Below are 21007 nucleotides of genomic sequence, written 5' to 3' on the forward strand. Positions count from 1 at the left end.
TAGAGCCCGGCCTGCGCGGCGCCGTTCCCACGGCAACCGCCGAGCCGCCGGCCGCGCGGGAAGATGTCGGCCGGGGATCGGCGCTGCGCGGCGGCGTTCGCCTTCCGCCCCCTGCCCCAGAAAACCTTCTCCTGCCTGGAGAACAGGGACACCGCGGGCCGACTCCTCAAATGGTGGGAGGGGGAAGGCCCGCTGCGGGAGGGAAGGGCGGGCGGGCTGAGGGCCGGGGCCGCCACCGCGCCCTCAGGGCTCCCGCTCTGGGGGCAGAGGGTCCCTGTGTTGTTTTTGTTTTGTTTTGTTTTGTTTTTAATTATTTTTATTCCTCGCCCCCCGCTTTAATTGGAAGTCTCCTCGGGATTTTTCAGGCAACGCTTGTTGTGGGGTATAAGGCATCTTCCGGTCCAAAGTTAGCCAAGATCCAGTTCAGCTTCGCAGCGTTGCTCTAACCCTGCTTGAGCAGCGGTTGTGCATCCCTCACCCTGCCGGGACGGGAGGGAGGCGGTTATAAGTGAGAATGAAAAAAAAGAAAAAGAAGTGTAATTATTGGTCAGAATAAGACTTTATGTAGTGTACCTAGGAAAACTCTCAGAGTGTGTAAGTACCTAGTATGTCTGCAGAAGATTTAATCTCGGTTTTCCATTTCAGGTCCATGCAAGGCAGGATCACAGCTCAAGCATTCAGTTTTGACCAGCAGTTTAAGCCCCATCAGAAGGATGAATTTGTTATGGTAGTTCTAAATCCCTTATATTTTAAGTTGACTTTTTTTCCATTAAAATACAGCTATTGGAAAACTGCATAATGGCAAGCACTGCAGCAGTGTTAGCATGCTGTGCACCTGCTCACTGTCTCCTTGAAAGTAGGTGATTTAGGTGTGGTGCTCAAGTCTTACTTTGTGGGTTAACTGTATTGTCCAGAAAAAATATTTCAGTCTGTGCTAATGTTACCCATGTTTTAAGAGGGAACAATTTAGTCATTCAAGATTCACAAGAATGGGAACCTGAACTGGATGCTTCTCTTGGCCACCGCATTTAATGTTGGGAAGTCCACCTGGGAGAGACTTTAAACAGTGTACATGCAGTCGGTACCCGTGCTCACAGCTATTAACAGTAAATACACCATGCAATTAGACGTGCATATGCACTATATTATCTGAAAATATTTTTAAATCTATTGGATACCATTGTTTTATACTGGAATTTTGGGCTTTCAGGTTTTGAAGACTCAAGTCTCTTGCTGGTTTTGTCACCTCCACTTTTACTGTCTGCAAAGTCCAATCTGTTCATCTATTTGCAGACAGGAAAAAAAAACCCCAAAACTGTGGTTTTATTACATCCGTTCTTTTAAAAACAACTCTTTGATTTGTTGTATGTCTACTTTATATTGTTAACCTGGATAAGGAATTCAACCTGTTTGTATTTTAAAGAAATTCACATAGAAATAACCAATATTTCATCTCCCACTGATAAACATTTCAAATGATTGAAGCTTACAAAATATGCATTTGCATTCTCAATGCTTGGTTCTTTGGAATTAACAATGTGAAAATATCACTATGAAATGAGAATTCTGAGTAGCTGTGAATTAATTGAGAACAAAGGGACCATTACATTGTATAGTCTGATCTCTCTGTATCCCAGAGAGGTGGTAAAGAGATTTGGAGATGCAGAGACTGAAAAATCCATCATTTTCTTAGCAGCTTCTTCAATGATTATTCACTCTACATGTATGCATATACATAAGTCTGGGTTTTCTTAATTGGCTTATCTATCATTTAAACTTGTCAGCTACCAACATTACTATGTCTCCTTTTTTTTTAATTGATAAATCAATGAGATTGAATACTTCAGGTCTTACTGTGGAATATCTTCTCTATCCCTTAAATAACTTTAGGATTTCTTCTGTAACTGTTTAATAACTTTTGGGTGTCTCTACACTTCTCCAAGCTTCAAACTTATTTACAAAATGTAAATTCTATAATCATACTTAGCATTTCACTTTTTACTTCAACAACATTGCATGGAGAGATAGAATTGTTTCTTCTCTTCCTCCATTTTCTGTACCTCCAAAGATTACATATAACCTTTTTATGTGTTCTTGGACTAAAAATGCTTTACTGTAAAAGGTTAGTATTGCATATATAATTATGTACATGCAGATATCTTGAGTATATAAAAGACACTGACTACACAAAGTTACAAAAACATGTATTTGGTGGTCTGATACTTAGTACCCAAACTGAAAGATCATACAGAACCTACTTACTAAGTGGATCCTTATCATTTGCTTTGAAAGTATCAAAGGCACTATAAAATATGATTTTATGTTTCATTTCATTAACTTGTGTTCTCTTATTTGAATATTATAGGCATTTTTTAACGATCAAAATGTGAACTCCAGCTTAAAGTTGCTCTCAGCTTCAGGACAATGGACTACATTGGGTAAATTTAGAATAAATTAACCTTAAATAAATTTTTTTTTATTTGTATATTTTTTTTTATTTGTAATATAAATTTTTTTATTTGTAACTATTTTCCTCTACCATTTTGTAATAATGACAGTTCATATATGTACATTTTCACCTAGTTGAAATATCTTAAAGAATGACTTATTTTACTAAATAATAAGAAAATACTCTTACCTAGTTTAAGTTGTCACATTTTATATTTTTTTTTCCCTTGACCCCTGCATTGATACATAAACCAAGCTACTAGAGGTGGTTTTAAATGATCTGTGACATCCAACTGACCTGATCATGTATCCAGGCATGATCAACTGCATTGTGGAATTATAGTACTACCTTATTCAGACAATATTTGAAGAAAGATACTCTTCTACAGATCCAACAACCTTACTTAGGACAGATCTGAGATTATTGCTCTGTTACAAATTAAAGTTGAGAGAACAGAAGATTAGATAGAGCACAGCCCCGAGCAAATATGCTATCTGCACAACAAAAGTGATCTAGACACAGAAGGAGAGCCATGTGATAGGTTGCTCTAGTTGCAGTCATGGGCATAAGGTTGACTTATAGTTTGTTGCCATATCATTATCAGTTTATAACCTTGATTATGTCTGTAGATGGAGATGAGACACTGAAGGAGAAAGACCAAAAGCAAATAGCACATGATTTTATGCAACCATTTTGCAACCGTATTTTTGATTATGTAAATGACACACAATTTCATGGAAATTGCATGTGATAGTGTAATGGGATTTTGTGTATAATATGAACTCTTGATATTGCCAAAGTGATTTTCCTTAGGAATATTTTAAAAGGGGGTAGTGGGAGGTCCTCAGTTCTTCAGGTTTGTCTGAAAATACTTTACTGTGTGTAAATATTTAATGGAGCTTTGGGAATTTTCCATCATTTCCATTTCAGTTCTCTGGAATTGGCATAGTTTTCCTCACTATATACAATGACACTAGACATTGCCACCTTTTTGTCAGCAAAATCCATTTTCCAAACACTGTACTCAGCTGTTAAAACCATTGAAATATACAAGATGCAAAAAATATCTCAAGTTCCCCTTCAGGTACCTATTTTTCACTCTGGCAAGCAAAAAGAAAATAAATATATTTCAAACTGTGGGTAAACTTTTTCCTGCTTTAGGCAAGAATTTTTTTAGGCTATCTGTCTAGCCTGTGACTTGCCAGTCCCTGTAGTGAAGGTCAGTAGGTTACATACCTCGTGTTAAGAGCGGAGGGTCACTTGCCAAGTATCCCAGCTTAACTCCTGATTCTGCTCGGTCTTCCTCAGCACAGAAGTAATGCATTTTGTTCTGAGGACTGGAAGGGTTCCCTTTCTAAATCCTGAACAGCTGGTATACCCCATTTGCTCTTAAAATTTCATCTTCCCATTCTTTGCCTATTTTTGGTGAGGAATGTTGGGACATTTTTCTATACTTAGTCTTCATGTGCATTTTTTGAAAATATAGTAAGAATTAGCTATGAGTGGGAGGAGGTTAGAATTCGTCTTCCAGTATTTGCTTCTTCAGACATGCCAGTATATTAATCCAGGTATATAATTTACTTACCACTGTGGAGTAACTCTTTTAAAAACAAGTTCCTGTTCCTGAAAGAAAATACTGGAAATGGGTTTATTTTGCTTTTTAGAAAATATGAAGAAAATTACATTATCTATGTTGATTCAAATACTGTATTTATTGTCCTGCAAACAAAAATTTTAGGGTTTTTTTTTTCAGGGAGGAGATATTCTGGATACATAATATAAGTGAGGTTTAGATAGGTTCTTAAAAACCTCCCTTCTCCCCACCATGAGCTTGGGCAGAAAGTATTTATGGATCCACAGAAAAATGTCAGCATTATATAAAAGACCAATATAGTATTACCTTACAAGAGAGTTTGTTTTCATAATCCTTTTGTCTTTTTCCAGGCTGTGGTCCCCTTTTTTGTAAAATCTGTTTCTAAAAGGTCTTTATTACTTTTTTTTTTTCCTGTGTCTAATCTAATTTATTCTTCTCTTGACTGCTTTTCATCCTCACCTTAATATTATCAGACCATAATATCCTCAGTCTCCATCTGTTAGATCAAAAGGTGGCATAAAACATGGGGTCCCCAAGGAATGCAACATGTACCTCTCTTCTCAGGTCCCCCACATGTTGGGATTCCTGGCAGTATCTCACAATAGTACATTGTCTCAAGAACTCCAGCTTTATCAGTATTTGAAATATAACATTTTAGGTAAACAATACACAAGGATATTGTCTAGTCTGCTTCATCTGATCAGACAGATATTTAATTACCTATTCTTACACCATACTTTTTTGCCTGCTGTAGTAGCAATATTTTTTCCCCTCTTCCTGGCTGCATGGCAGAATACCTGATAGTTCTGTTATGTGCTTTAAGCCCCCCCTTCATCTGTTACTCTCATCTTTCTAAAATAGAAGCAGCAAAAGGAACAAATCTGATGCATACCAACTTATGTCTTGAGTCTTGCATTTTTAAATAGCTGCAATGAAAACTAAATAGTAGTTTTTCCTTGGAAACATTACTGGCCTTGCACCTGTCAGCAGTCTTGGGGAGGCAGGACTGTATCTGCTTAAGCTCAATTAACACTTGAAAAGTTATCTTCAAAGGGATAGGGTTACTGTCTTTTTGTGTAAATAAAAATGTAGTATTTGCCTAAGATTCTTGAGCTTCCATATGTACTTGAACCTCTAATGATTGCTTGCCTTTGGAATGGAGGTTTAAAATCTGGAAGGTAATCTTAAAGCAGTAAATTTTTAGACTACTCTTATAGGTTATCATTTGCGAAAATTTTAGATGTCATTTGAACCTATAAATTATCAACCTCCACCTTTAACTTTTGAAATACCATCTTGGTACAGAGCACTGAACTTGCTTTGTGTATGTTCTATATAAAATGGTTTGTAACTCATAAGTTGCAAGGTGCTTCCCTGAGGTAAAAATCTTTCTTAAACTTTGGGAAGAATTCTAAATATACCTAGTCCAGGGTTTATCTGCCCCATACTAGGTATCCAACGTGTTCATTTAAAAGTATATTGGCAGCACTTTATAGATATTCCAGAGCTAGCTGTTGTAAGAAGCTTAATCTGCTTCAGTACTTCTCGGCTCTTTGTTTTTCACTTGCAGAGCTGTCAAAGCGTTTCTTCTTCCTATTTTATTGCTCACTTTTACAGTGTTATTAAAACTGGTCACTCTTTTCCAGGAAATTCTGAATCTCCAATTTCAAACCTCACCTCTCAAATGGAGAATAGAAGCTTCCAGGATATTTAAACTTTTCCATTTATAGTTTGGTTTTCTGAACTACTGAATAGATTACAAAGCTCTTGATTTTTTTTCCTGATGAAAGCTTTCATAAAATCTTGTTTCAGAGCAGAAGTGTGTCTCCTTTCCTCCCCCTCCCCCCATAAAATCCTAACAATTTGAAAGCCTATAAATATCTCAGTTTCTTATACCTTGAGCTCAATAACTGGGAAAATATAAGATGTCTCTCTTTTCTCAAGTCATTTAACATCTGATTTTTATTAGTCTTGACTCAGTTTTTGATTCATATGTCTTCACAAAATAATTTATATTTTAGAGGCTTATTTAGCTCTTATTAAACCTCTGTAAAATAAAAATTCCATCCTTGTGAAAGGAAGCTGGAGAATTAGAAGTCAGAGGTGTCTGTAGGTGAGGGGGTGAGAGGGAGCATAAGTAAATAAATAAAGAACAGTTTGGGTTTTTCCTTAGGTTATGAGGCTGTAAGTCCTGTTTTTTTCTGACTTGTGATTTTGGTTACATAATTTGATTATTTTTTGATAGTCATTATGTGGACAGGTAGGAGAATGTCCTAAACTTTTTTTCTTTAATAAAAGGTACCCTTTCTCATAACGATGTCTACAGATGTGAAGCCAACCAATTAAATGCTGAGCTTTTCTCTATAGCTGATTTTCTTTACATCACATTGGCCCAATAAAATAATAATATATTTAATGCCAGTATTTTTATCTTAAGTAGACATATTTTCAAGCCATCAGCTTGTAACTTCTCTTTAATTTTTCTTCTTAGTGTTGATCAGATAGGTGGTACAGTTTGCCTGGGTTTAGATACCAAAATGCCAATGCTACTTAAACTATGAATAAATAATCTTCATGTAATAACATATGAGAGAAATCTTAAAGACTTTTAGGAAGTGTGGGGGCAAGAGAAATTTTACGTTATGCTGCTCTTGCGAAGATTAGGTTCAGAATGAAATGATAGCTGCTCTTGGAAGCATCATGGTTCATACATCCCTTTTTGGTATGTTTCTGTTCCTGAAATACTGTCTCCTAGAGTGAAATTTGGACATTTTCTAAATGCTAGTCTTTAGTGATCCTTTAGGCCAATTTGTCAGGGCACCACTTTATTTTATCTTTAATTGTATGGTCAAAAGCCTTTTAATATTGTGATGTTGTTGACCACTCTCCCATCAAGGGAACCTACAGTTTTGTACTTCATCACACGGAATCTGCTATTTGTCCACAGATTCTTTAAGGCTGAAGCTGTGGAATGTGATTTCTAAGGGTTAATGTTGAGTTCCAGTATGTTTCATCTATTACTTGTTTTGTTTGATACCAACAGGGGGAGCAGACACTTGAGCCTGAATGGAAGGTACCATTTAGATGAAGTTAATGTTTTCTTTACACTTGTTTCTTAGCTTTCTTTGTTTTTTGAAGGACTGTGGGATTGAGTCGTATTTATGTGATCTGTATTTTTTGTAGAGAATATGCCACACACAACCATTTAGAGAAGTTGATTATTTCCATACTACATCAAATTAATTACAAATTACTGTAAAACCATTAGTATATAGAAATTCTCCTATTATTTATTGCAAGAGACTTGGAGTGAAGCCTTCCTATATATTCCAGGTTCCAAAGTGACAAAAATTGAAGCTACGGTGGTGCCCTGTACAGAGATTTCCATGTCATTTTTTGATCGACTGTACTCTGGAGGAGTTGTTAGAGAAACTGGAGATATTGTGAAATGTTATGATGACTATTACGATGATATTCTCATCTCTGATGAATTAAGGAAGGTCAGTATAGCAATAAATAGCTTATTATAATTTTTCATACTCTATTAGGTACCATAAGGACACATTTTTCAGTATACTTCTTCCTGACAATACTACTTTCCATGGTAAAAATGGGCATTGATAGCCATGCAATAGAAATTACTGAGACGCTGCAGGACCTGAATATGTGAAAGCAATGGCTGTTTTCCAGGTGGGCCCTCTTTCCTTTTTAGGTGGGAGAAAAAGGTAAAACCTTCTTCTACTTACCCTTGTCTCAAATAGTCAGTGCTTGGGTATGTGTGTGGGGGGGAAATGCATCTGCTCACTTGCCTAGGAGGGAAAACAGTTGGTGCCAATGAAAAGGTCCCGTGATACGCAGAGCTGTGAGTTCACCCAACCTTCCAGGTAGTTGATGAAACTGAACTTACTCAATAGCTAAATCCTGAAGCATTCCTGGCCACGAATGCTGACCATATAATATGTGAAGGCATTTAAGGAAAGTCATCTTCATGTATTTTCACTGAAGCAAGGGAAACTATGAAAAGGAAAATTATTTTTCAGTGTAACACTGGAAAAGGACTAAATATAACTCATGAACAGGCCCGTGAGGTAAAAACTGTTTGTTATGCTCCAGTGGAGTTGTCAGAGAGCAGATTATTCTGAAAAAGAATCTCTTTAACAGTGGCACCTTCTTAACCAATGTATGTCTTCAGTGTAAGTGTTTCTTTTGACATCATAAACTAAAACTTATGTTTGTTTAGTATTAGCAAAGCATAGTATGGGCGAATTGGATTTTGCTCTTCCTTGTATATATAATCAACGTAAGTACTTAATTATAGAGTTGCACTCATTTGCACTTGGTAAATCCTTTGAAGACAATGTATTTGAACCAGTGACACTGGTTACAGGATGTGGCCTGAAATACTGGTCTGTCTTGTAAAGTTCTGGGAAAAGGAGAGAACTCAAGCTCGTGTTTGAAATTCAGATGTGGTTTGTAGCCTAGCAGTTCAAAATACTATGTATTTATTTCTAAGTTGGGTATGTGTGAACTGTTTTCTAATAATTAAGTATATTGAATGTAGGAAAATTAGAGGCAGCATTTAAAGTAAGAAATGATTGGAGCTTCACTCTTTTTCCATTTTCCTTCCCTTGGAAGGGATGTGTGTGTTTTCATTTGCAAGTTGAAGGATTCGCATTTGTTTGAAATGAACGTGATTCCTACTTGTAAAACGTCAAAATTCAGATTAAATTAAATCAGTGCCCTAGGATGGTAGACTGCAGGGGGCAGCAAACTGTCTATCTCCTGATATCAGAGGGTGGCCCTCAGCTGCAAAACTCCGTGTTTCTTTCCTACCTGCCACATCTTCTCTTGCTCCAGTGAAGAAGGGGGTTGGCATACGTATGAGGTGACCATCAACAACAGTTGCTGCCCTGACCCCTTTTTACTCAGGTTGTGTAATGATGTTATAAAGAGGGCCAGAGAGCATAAACTCTTGTCTAGCTTTGACCAGTTTCCCTGGGTTTGCGTCTGCAGTTCAGCTGATGTGACTCAAATGTCTTGTAGCCATATTGAGTTACAATTCCTCTCCACCCTTACAGTGTGCAATGTTAGGACTAATCTAGCAAGTCCTCTGTGTTCGCATAATATTGCAACAAAAGGCAGGTGAGATGCATGGAAGCAGCTGGATAGTATTGTCTGGTTAATCCAGGCTACAGGTAAAGGCTCACTAGAGTCTATAGTAAAGAATAAGGTGAGTTTGAGTGATCTCCTCTGGGAGATCCTTGCAATTCCTTTACAAATGTGAGATAACTGTAAACTTAGAGTAAAAAAGGAAATGTAGGCAAATTACCAAAGACAAACAAATTGGCAGTGATTGACATACCAAATACAGCTAGATTATTTTCAGGTTACTGACTGCTTCATTACTGATGAATTGTTCATTAGTGATGAACAATTAACCAGTGAATAATGAGACTCTCAAAAAATCTTCCCTTATGTCTTGTGGGCACAAATCTGACAGTGATTCTGCTTTACACTGTATCTATAAATTTGGAACATCATTGGAAGAAGGATTTACAGAGACATTTATTTCCATCCTTAGTTCATATATTTTATATGGACATAAACTCTGTGTGGCATACAGCGAAGTAGTTGCATTGTTTATAAACTTAATCACAAATAAGAAATTTTCTTCTATTTGATTTCTTTGTTATTTTCTTGTTCCACAAGGTCTTGCTTCTGGAAGATTCAGACCATTATGACTTATTCAGTCAACTGGATCGCAAGGAATTTCTGTTCTGTCTTTTTAAGCATCTTTGCATTGGAGGAGCTCTTTGCCAGTTTGAAGATGTAGTTGGCCCATACTTAGAAACTACAAAAGCTTTATATAAAGACTTGGTGAGGTGAGTGTTTTCTGTTTTACACAATTGTGTAAATGTATGTGCTGTGCATAGATACTTTTATGTTGATTTGTGTAAATTTATTGTGTGGTACTGCTTCAAAAACAGGGCTGTTATTTAATCAATCTGCAAGCTTATTTGTCTTCAACTATTACTGTGTAACAATGGTTGTAGTTCAATGGCAAAATATATGCAATTGTAATGGCATCTGTCCCACATAAAAACTTTTTAATGTTACATATATGGACATTGATGTTTTATAATTCACTCACATTTTAAAGATTTTTGTTTCTGTAATCATCTACTGAAAACGTGCCATGGCACTGGAACCAGATTGTGTTCCCACTGTCATTGATAAAATATCAACAATTAAGTCTTGGACTACTTTCAAACTGCTTTTGGCTTAGGATTTTAAAATTGAAATACTTTAGTTGAAATTTTTAGTTCTGTATATATTTTATTCCAGCTGTGCTGGGTTTTTTTTCTTAAATACAGTTAGATTTTGGCAATATTAATTCCACAAATACACTTCTCACAGCATAAAGCTGGGTTAGAATCTGGCTGTTAACATGAAACAGTGGACTTACACACCAGACTTGGCAAATGATGTGTGTGGAATTGTTTGGAAATGTATGTATTTTTTTTTCCTTGAGATTAGAGATGATTGGTCAGAGGTTCAAATTCAGAAAAAAAGGCAACTTTTTTACCCTGTTTTGATATATCTGATTGACAAAATTTCTTATTTCCTAGTTAGTGGGAAATGGAACGTAGTAATCGGTTATGCAAAGACTCATTCCTAGCTAAACTATTGGGAATATGAAGATTGTCAATGATATTACTGAAATATTACTTTGGCACTCATAATAAGTGTTCATGGGATACTGTAAAGAACAATATTAATGGAAAACAACTGAAGACCTCTGAAATGAGAGGTAGTACAAGAACTCTAATAATGCGGATACTAAGTAATGCACTACAATGTACACTACAAAGGCTTCAAATTGCTTAAAGCAGGAATTGATATTTTTCTTCCTTCTCATCTCTATTTGGAATGGTGTGATGACCAGTTATTATTTCATCTCCTCTTTTAAGATTACACACAAACATATTGGGAAAAAATGTGTAAGATGTACTTGTCATTAAGTCTGTTCTTAAAATGTCTTTGGATAAACTTAAGAGTAAAATGTGTATGTCTGAACAAAGGTACAGTGAAAGGATTAGACCCAGTGATTCTTAATCACCTGAATATTTCTTTACTTCTATAGCACTTGTGTATCAATTACTGTATCCATACAAAATATTTAAAACAAAATATTTGGCTGGGTTTGGGAATTTTTTGTAATACTTAACCAAAAAAGCTCACAAATCTTCTAAGCAGCTTTCAGATTTCCTAATCATCAGTGCTTTTTGGCGTGTAAGTTGATTTAATCACATGCTATTTCACAGAGTCACCTAAAATAAATTATTAAAGTAGCAGTAGAACAGTCAATACTTCTAGAGAAACCACTGAAACAGAGAAATTGAGCTTTGTTCATATTCCAAAAAGATTTTTTAGCAATAATGAACTTAGATTGCTTGGTGTATTAATTTGAATACAGTGATTAGTTACCAGAGCTTTCTTATTAGTGTGATTAGTTTTGATATTTCATACCATCAGTATGAATACCATAGGTAGATGGAAATCAGGTGGCTTCTTCAGAAATACAGAATATGACATAAACTGATCCATCAGTGCTTCAGCTCTACCTTCCCTTTAAATCATTCACTCTGCATTTGAAACAAGCTGTTTGTTACTCTAATCCCTGGCCTTATCTGACTCTGCATTGACTACAGCTGTTTCTGCCTTGTGTTGTTGAATTGACCTAGGACAAAGCACAAATCCAATCAGTTCCTTCACTTTATTGCTTCCCTTTGCTGTTTTCTCCTAAACATGTTCAAGTTTTGTTCTAAGCCACTCCTTTTCTTTACCTTCTTATCTCCTTAAAACTTTTCCCCTTCTTTTTCCTTTTCCTGCTGTAAAATTTGACAAGGATGCCAAGTAGTTCTTGTTACTTAAAAAAAAAAAAAAAAAAAAAAAAGCAACTTCAAAAATCTTCCCCATAATTTCATCCTGTTTTCAAGATTTGCTTTTTCTTTACCCTCAACCTGTTCTTTATTGACCCTTTATATATTTCTGTGATTTTTCTTCTGTGTGCTACTTCTATATAATACCAGGAGAAAACTTATCAAGATCCATTTCTCTGGTTTTTGGGTGTTTGTTTGGTTTCTTTTTTCCCATTGGCAGCTTGTTTTCTAGCCTCCAAAGTTTTGAAGTACATCTACTCAGTTTATGTGACACAACTGATCTTCAATATTTATCTACCATATGTCTCTCCATTTCTGCACCTATAAATGTCTACTGGTTTCTCACTGCCAGTGGAGCTGGTGTTAACACTCACTACGAGTTTAAAAAGAAACTCACAATTTAACTAAATCTTTTCTTTTTCTCCTTTGATAATAAGTTCTCTGTTGATCCCATGAGAAAAGCTTTTGATCTTGACATTTCAGACTTTCCCTCCCCCTTCACAGTCATGGTTGTCTCCTGCTTTGTCTCATTTTCCCCTGCCTGCAGTTTATCCAAAATGATGTTGCTGTTTTGTTACCACCATCTTAAGAGAAAAAAAGCCAGTGAAAGGATAAGCAATGCAGCTCTGAAGAGGGACACTCATGCCACAGTATTATGATTTCTAGTCCATGCTGTGCCCTACTTCATTTTTGCACAAAGTACACCAGAAAATAAAGCAATGAAAATTACTTTCTTATGGCTTTTATTTTCAGTAAACAATTGTTAATGAGAGTAGCGGTCTCTCAAGTTCTGTTTACCAAACAGTTCACCTTCAAATTCCTGTTGAATTTAAATTCTTCTTTCCTAGACTGCTATTCTGCATCTGGTTTCATTTCACCTTGGATTGCAGTTGCATTGGATATTTTCTACTCTTTGTAAAGTGATATTAAGAACTTTTTGCAGTATAAAAAAATCCTGTCAAGTGTACTCCTCTTAAGCTTTAATTTTTATGTCTTGAGGCCTCAGAAGGCTCGTGAAAAACAAGTGGATAGTATAGTAATTATCAGGTGCTAGCTGATGTGCATTGAAAAGTTAGCCCCACAGATGAACTTATTCTAATCATGATATCCTTATAGAGGTATAAACCACCACGGTTTGATCCTGTAAAAGTTTTTCTTATGGAAAAAAGCCTTGGGATGAGGAGTTCCACAAAGGTGTCTTTAGTGTCGGAAGTGGCAGACCTATTACAAACTTTTCCCCACTTCTCCTTCTTACAGCCTTTCTTCTGGCTTTCCTGAGTTCTAACTCAAAGCCACTAGTGTTCAAAATAGCATCAAAAGGTTTGAGATTTCATTTTATTAAAGCATTTCCATGTATGTTGCTTTATTATGAGAGAATGCAGTAATATTTTGAAATTAACCACTCTAGATGTTTTACAAGTACAGCTAGGGACTTCTAAATACAACTACTAAATGGCAGACATTTTCTTGTTTGTGAAAGGAATAATAACTACTTCCTAATGAATTACTGCACACCTTCTTGTCTGTTAGTAATCCAGCAGTAAGTCGTCTGACCAGTGGAATCCATCCAAAATTTTAGCGTTGTGTTGTATCTTGTGTAAGCTAAATAATGTCAGAATCCTTGTTGTAGTACTTTTGGTTTAGTTAAAGAATACATTTACATAACAAAAACTTGTTAATTAAAATATATGAATCTGTGTTGATAAATCTTGTCTTCTGTACCTAACCCCTGATTTTTCTGACAGTGTCCCTTCCATAGTGACAGCTGCTGTAGTATCTTGTAGTCATTGTTCTCTTCTTCCTTCTGTGCCATCTCCATGCCCTTTCTCCCAGGATAAATTAATTTATGTGAAAGCATTGAGTTGTTCTTTTAATGTTTGGAAAGCCTAATAAAATATTGCCAGTAAGGTTAGGATATAAATAGAACTGAAAGTGAATTGAGAGACGAGAAAGAAGTTTGCCTTTCATAAAAAGAGAATAGATGCACATTAAAATGATGAAGGAATTACCATATTCAATTAATAGTTCAGAAGTTAACAATTTGAAAGAACAAAGGAGAATATTAAGACTATCTTAAAGGAAATATGTTCCTTTTCAAGAAGACAATGTAGGGTTTTTTCTGAAATCTTTTAGGAGAAAAAAAGAAAAAAATAGAGCAAGCGAGCTTGTCAAAGTCAACCTCCTGGTTTCTTTCAAGTAAAGGGAAGCAAGGGAAGAATCTCATCTGATTTTGGCAGATATAGTATTTTGCCTTAAAAATTAACCAAAGTACTAGAAATAAACACTCCGTCTGAAAAATGACTTACAGGAAGCTAACCACAAGGGGAAAATTTCTCAAAGCAGTGGATTAAAGAGGAAGACTTATTCTCTATCACCCCTTACTTTGTTATCTTAGATATATATATATATAACATATAAATGAAGAAACTAGAAATGGAAAGCATTGTTTTCAGACACAAGAATATGAAGCCAGAGTAATTTAAATACAGTTGTAGCCTTTGGGGGTGGTGATATATGGTAGAAAGTGCTAACCCCACTAACCTTGTTCTGAAAGTTGTCACTCTTTCATCAGAGATGCTTAAACAGTTCCTGAACTGCTGCAGTTTACAGCCCAGAGCATTAGCATAAACGGACATCCATATTAGTTTATCTTAATATGCTGGTCTGTAAACTGCAGTGGTCAGAAGTTGAGTCATGAACCAGTTGAGCTGTCCCTGCTGGGAAGGCAGTAATCTCTAGCGGGGTGGTAAGGCAGACAGCTGAGGCCAGTACCAGTTTCAGCAATGCCATCTTAATCCACTGTTGAGTATATCAACATGTCAGCTGCAACAAAAAATTCTGAGAAAGCCTTGTTAGTGACTTACCACAGGAAAGATCAACTTCACAGTATAGGCTTAATTCATACATGACTGTGTCATTACTCTATAGATGAAATCAGTTAATTGGAGAGTCAATTTCTTTTATTGGTTGGAGAGATTGAATCAACAAAGATGTTGGTTGACTTGGGGTTTTTTTGTTCTTATAAAAAGAAGCTTTGCAAAAGCAGTGGTAATAGAGGACTGCTGTCACAGGCGGCTTGGAGCTGGTACAGTGTACAACTGGGCTGTGTTTAACACACATCCTCTAGCAACTTGGCTATATTGGGATCTTTCCTGGGAACTGAACTTGTTTGTGACAAGGCAGATTTTGATCTATGCATTTCTTAGAACTGTGTAAGTATGGAATTTATAAGTGCCAACTGCTCCACAACGATTTATCATAAACAGGAATCTGTGAAATCAGATACATTAATAGAAGTTACATGATCTAATTTATGAAGAAATGTAAGCATCACTTAAAGCAGATCTGAGGAAAAATGATACATTTAAAAATACTTAAATTTAAAAGATGTAGAGATGGCTGGATGCTTTGCAATAATATCGTAGTGTTATTAGTAGTCATGATAGAAGAAATGGCAGTCTTCACGACAAACACAGCCTGGAAATACAAAAATTCAGAACTAATACTATCCTAAGTTGCATAGCTGTCTGTATATACAGTGTTACAAAGGAGGAAAAAGTAGCCTAAACTATAATTATATATTGATTAAAAATGAGCAAAAGTCTGCATTTCTTCACCTGTACTGCTACTACTTCTTGTAGTCAGTATTAAAGAAGTTCACTTTGCAAGTTTTTTTCTCAAAGAATACGTGAAAAGATTTTTACAAAATGTTTAGCTTAATAACTTTTCATAGCTATCAAAATGCAGACTTTATACTGGAGTCATCTAGGCCTGGGTAGTATTGCTGTGATTTAGTAGCTGAAAACAGTGAAACCAACTCAGATGACTAGATACATTCATAACATTCACATTATCTAACAATGGTCAATGCACCTTTTTATTGTCAGTGTGACATGAGTTGAATTTTAACTATTAATATGAACTTGATCAAATTTGAATGAGAACACAGTGCATATGTTAAAATGCATTTAATAAATGAAGGTTTTAATAATCCATGCTTACTGTACATATTAAGTATGTATTTATTCCCCTGTATTTCAGTGTTCAAAAGAATCCTGAAACTAATGAAATACAAATTATTTCTACAGTCTTCAGAGTGACTGCATATGTAAGTATTAATAATTTTTTGGTACAGGATTTTACTGGAAGTAACATTACGTAACATGAAAATAATGAATTGCCATTTACACAAAGAAAGCATAAGATTCCATTTTAAAGGGTTATTTTTCCATAGTTGTTACTTTTTATTCATGAACTCTTTTCCTGATCTCATCCTCTTTATTAATTCTTCATCAATAACCACCAACTAAAGTTTTATTTGATAGCTCACTAAAAATAGGTTTATTGGATTTACACTTGAAGTCATAATAGTCATCCAGAAACTAGTTTATGAAAAAATAATTTCTTTAGGTTTGAGAAATTCTTGTTTCAGATCTACTTAACATAGCAGTAAGGATTAAGAATCCACTCTTGACTTTGTATAGTTCTGTTTCTGGAAATGTGGCTAGAATTTTCTGAGCAGCTTGTATTACATCTGTTTCTGTAAAGACTGCAAGGAAGTTCAGTATACAAAAAGGTTAGGGTGGTGAGATGACTGCTAACCTCTTCTCCCCTCCCTTGTCAAGTCTCATTCCTATCTGTTTCTCTTGCAAAATCATACATTTACCATCAAGATAAGTTTGAGAACTGGCTTCATGTTTACTAGATTCAGCATATCTGTCATTTAATTGTTACAGTAGGATGAACTACTCCAAATTCTTCTTGAGTAACCAGAATATGTAATACTTAAATGTCAGATAACGTACCCACTTTCAAAAGAACTAGCTGATGTCATCTCGGACTGCACAAACTTCCCTGTAAATTGCCAATAGCCCAGCTGTTTGTCTGTGGGTCATCATCTTTTAAGTACTGTGTGTGATTCATGAAAGGCTTTTGAAAGGGTTTTGAAAATAAGCACTTTATGGGTGTATCAAATTTTACGTTTTTACTATGCTGCAGACTGTAATAAAAATAAAAAAGCAAAACCCTGATAACTTGATGTTCTTCTGTTATTACGGTTTCCTTCCCATCTCTGAATCAAATGTATTGATGTGAACTGTGTGGATTTCTGTGTGTAGGTAGGTGCATGATAGTTAAGATCTCCCCTAACTGTCTTTGCCATACATTAAATATCATCAGTATAAAAAAAAAAAAAAAGGAAAAAAAGACAAGCTTTGTCAACTTTTTGAAAACAAAAAAGTGGATGGACAAAAGAAAATCCAGTGTAAATACAGAGCAGGCTATCCTGCCTGTAGGCTTGGGGGAAAATTGGGCTTTACTGCACATTCTGAAAATTTGTGAGGTGAAGAAGAATTCTGAAATTCTGCTTTCCATTAAAGAACATGCTGAAGAATTTTCTCTCAGAATAGAGAAAAGCTTAAATGGGTATATCTAGATTGTTTAGTGGCTCTGTGGATCAAAGTTCTTTAAACTCTACTTGGCAGTGACAGGAAGGGCACCTACTGGAACACAAATGTCTTGTGCTTATGATGAAAAATGTCTCAAGGAGATAACTACACTTCTGCAGTAGATTTAGTTTCTGAGTTCATTTGGTAAATAACTGTAGATTGTATCATTATGACATTAATGTTGAACTGACAATTTTTAAATCATGTTTGCTTGGTTTCTATCTGAAAGAAATGGACATAACCTCTTAGCCTGATAAAAAAAAAAAAAAAAAAAAAAAGCTGTGCTGGTAAAAGTGACTGGAAGAGCAGCTGAGAAGGTAGAAGAGCACACATTTTTGCATGCTGGACTACTAAATGGACAAATAAATATAGTCATATATATGCACAAGTACAAATGGAATCAGGAATTAAGAAGTTTATGTAATCCCATCCTGACACCATCCCTTCCTTTTTATTTGCTTTTCAAGCTGTTGCTAAGAAGCCCTTGTTTTGGAAACAATATTCAAAAATCCACAGTATTAGAGACGTAATTATTTCAAGGTATTAAGGTGGAGTTATAAATGTCTGTAGATCGCTTCAAGAGTTGACAGACCTGGGCATCACAAGAGAAATAATTTTAAATTTTGTGACCAAGTCCTCTGTTGAACTCCGAATACCCTTGAGAGCTTTGGGGCTTGTATATAATGAAACGTTACAGCTGAAGTATTTGGATGCTACCTGATCTGTTAGAACTTTCTTTATCTGAACTCAAGCTATGGCAGTGTTAGAAATCAGTGTAATGCATAGTTTATTCAAAAAGTATTTTTTTAAAAAAAGTTTTTTAAGTGATCCAGTTCTGAGAGATGTTCAGCAGTATTTTTATTTCTGTCTGATGCTATGCATTATGTTATGCATATGTACTCTTAAATAATCCGCTCATTATCTGTGTTCCTACAAAGAAAAAAAAAATGATCCTACTCTAACATCAGTAAATCAATCATTACACCCCCTGCATGTCTGAACCCAAGTCCACACTGCAGATGGAATTGGTATGATTCTTAATTTGTGTACATGCACCCAGTTGCTCTAAAACCCAGAGTAAGTCTCTGTAAATTCCAGAGCCTTTATGCTCAAGTATTTTAAGGGGTTTATGACCTTCTTTACTAATGCAAATGAAGAACCATTTTCATTTAAATAGATTATATTTCTTATTTTCCTGATACCAGGTTTGGTATATTATGGAGTTTCTTGAAATGCCAGATCACCAGAACTTAACTCGGTTTTGTTCTTGAACAAGTTTTTAGTGTGCCAACACTGCCTTTAAACAGCCAAAACCTCAACTGACGTCAGTCAGTTCCACAAGGACTGCAGGAGCAGGATCTTCAGTGGCAATGAGAAAAAAGTTTAACTAGCAATCACATTTTGGGGTCGATCTTCTCTTGCTTTTTTTCAGTTTCATGCATTAGCTTAGGTTATTTTTGGATCAAACTCCAAAGGCATTGTGATGCTGAGTACTGTAAAATCTTAAAGCTTGCTCTTCTTACTGCAACTGTGAATCCAGTGTTTGATACCTATGTATCCCTGAAAAACACCTGAAGAGAGCTAGGCATCTTAAAATTGGAGCTACAGAGCTTGATGCTGTGTTGCTTAAAAATAGAATGCTATTTTTAGCTTGAGGCATTTGACTACCATTGGAAAATGCTGTGAATAAACATTATCAAATTTCTACCTGTCTTAAAAATGCTTTTGTGGTGGTGTTTATCTTAATTCAAGATTTATGCTCTAGAATAATCCCCCAAAGGAAGACACAAGAACATATAGTAGGGGGTTCATCCTTTTTGAAATAACAGAAGAAAAAATGGGGTACCAGTAATACCTACTGGATGAAATTCAGAAACGGTCCTTGGAGCAGAAATTGGAACACAGATCTTTTCCGTCTAAGGTGACTGCCTTAACCACTGAGAGAGGTTACAGTTTTCATGTGTCCTTGGTCCAAATAAGATGGATTATTTTATGCAAAGGAAGACAGCTCCAACAAAAGTATGTGAGAGATGTGCCTCTAATCTGGAATAGTCTGTAGTCCAGGAGTTTAAATTTTTTCTGGAGAAAATGGACAATATATGCAATATAGCAATTTCTCTTAGGCAAAAAAATTGAAACAGAACCTACATCTCTTCAACTGTTGTATAAAGCTGTTGGGGAGCAGGAAGAAACTGTTACATATTTTAAAAGAAAGGAGGTGTCAGCTACTTATTTGCTTGTCTTTTAGATGTTCAGTTACCAGACTGAAAAAAAAAAATAAAAATCCAACCCTCCAAAGATCCCCCTATGTAGTTCCTGGATCCCTACTGGATTTGAAGTGTGTGTCAAGCTGTGCTGCCCTGTCAGTGCTGAAGTTTTTATTGACATGTGCAGACGTAGGATGTTAAATTGAAGAGCCCAGTTCTTGTGTTGCTTGTCAGCTGAACATGTTTTTTCAGCATGAGGATTTTGAAGCTAGGTGCCTAGATTCCCTTCAAACCCTTTCTGAGTATTGGCACACAAAATATTTTGGAGAACTGTTCAAAGTTGTTAATAAGAGCTGTAATGAAAGTTTTCCTTAAATGCAAATATTTGAAACTGAACAGACGCATTAGCAAATGTTAAGTGAGAAAGAATTACTGATAGAACAGCTTTATGTATTAATATATAGACCCCAAACTTTTTGTTCTGGTCCAAAGGAAACGTTGATTGGGCTGTTGTGTATTTAATCATCTGTATTTTATGCTCTAATGGCATAAGCACATGCTTACATGTTTTAATTTTACATTTTATATTCATATTACATTTACTTCAAGATTACTGGAACTATGCAGACAGAACTGGCGTGCATTTCGTGGCGTCAGGATCCTCACGGAGACATAATGCTGCTTAAATAAATTATGGTGTATTTATTCTATTTTGCCATGAAATAAATTGTTACCATTGGAACAAAATGCTACATTTCATTCAGATTTTATGAATTCTCTCATGGGTATCTATGTTGTTTCTAATACTGTGGGTTTTTTTACTTTCTCTCAGGATGATAATGGCTTATGCTACCCTTCAAGCAAAAGCCACCAACAGACTTTTGCCTACTTGATTGTGGATCCCTGCAAGCGACACGTGCATACTCTGTATCACTGTTTTGGTGGAAGCTTATTTACTAACTACTTATAAACGTGGCTGTTCTCCAGCTTTATAAGGGAGGTAGCCTTCTCTCTGCAGGAATTCAGGTAGAAATTGCTTCCTTTTTCTTGGGAAGAAGGGCGTGCTCCTTGGTTATCCGCTCTGAAAGGCTACACCTTCACGCAGATGTTGCTACGGGGTTGGTGACAGTTTTTCTGTATTTAAAAGGCACTTCTTGAGGCTATTTTGGCAGTTTTGTCTCTCCTTCCTTCACCTGTTTTACCTAATAAAAGGTATTTCTCAAGGTCTCTTGTCAACGTATAAAACAGCTTTTCAGATCCACGACGCATAAATGCAGGGGGGAGGCTACAGAGTCAGTGAAATCTCTGCGGAATCGGGAGAAAGTGCGCCAGGCGGCCCGGGCCCGGCTCGCACCGACCGACCTCCC

General features: G+C 36.0%; 1 protein-coding gene across 1 annotated transcript; it reads left to right on the forward strand.

The window, feature by feature from the left end:
- Positions 1 to 43: 43 nt before the first annotated feature.
- On the forward strand, positions 44 to 20864 carry CFAP300 (cilia and flagella associated protein 300). The gene is made up of 7 exons (XM_026847530.1): positions 44 to 173; positions 646 to 727; positions 2366 to 2438; positions 7377 to 7543; positions 9753 to 9925; positions 16028 to 16094; positions 20473 to 20864. Exons 1-7 carry the CDS (start codon positions 64 to 66, stop codon positions 20608 to 20610), a joined length of 810 nt encoding a protein of 269 aa, XP_026703331.1. The 5' UTR covers positions 44 to 63; the 3' UTR covers positions 20611 to 20864.
- The last annotated feature ends 143 nt before the right edge of the window (positions 20865 to 21007 follow it).

The sequence above is a fragment of the Athene cunicularia genome (assembly GCF_003259725.1).
Source record: "Athene cunicularia isolate RWA chromosome 1 unlocalized genomic scaffold, athCun1 chr1_part1, whole genome shotgun sequence".
NCBI classification, from domain to species: domain Eukaryota; kingdom Metazoa; phylum Chordata; class Aves; order Strigiformes; family Strigidae; genus Athene; species Athene cunicularia.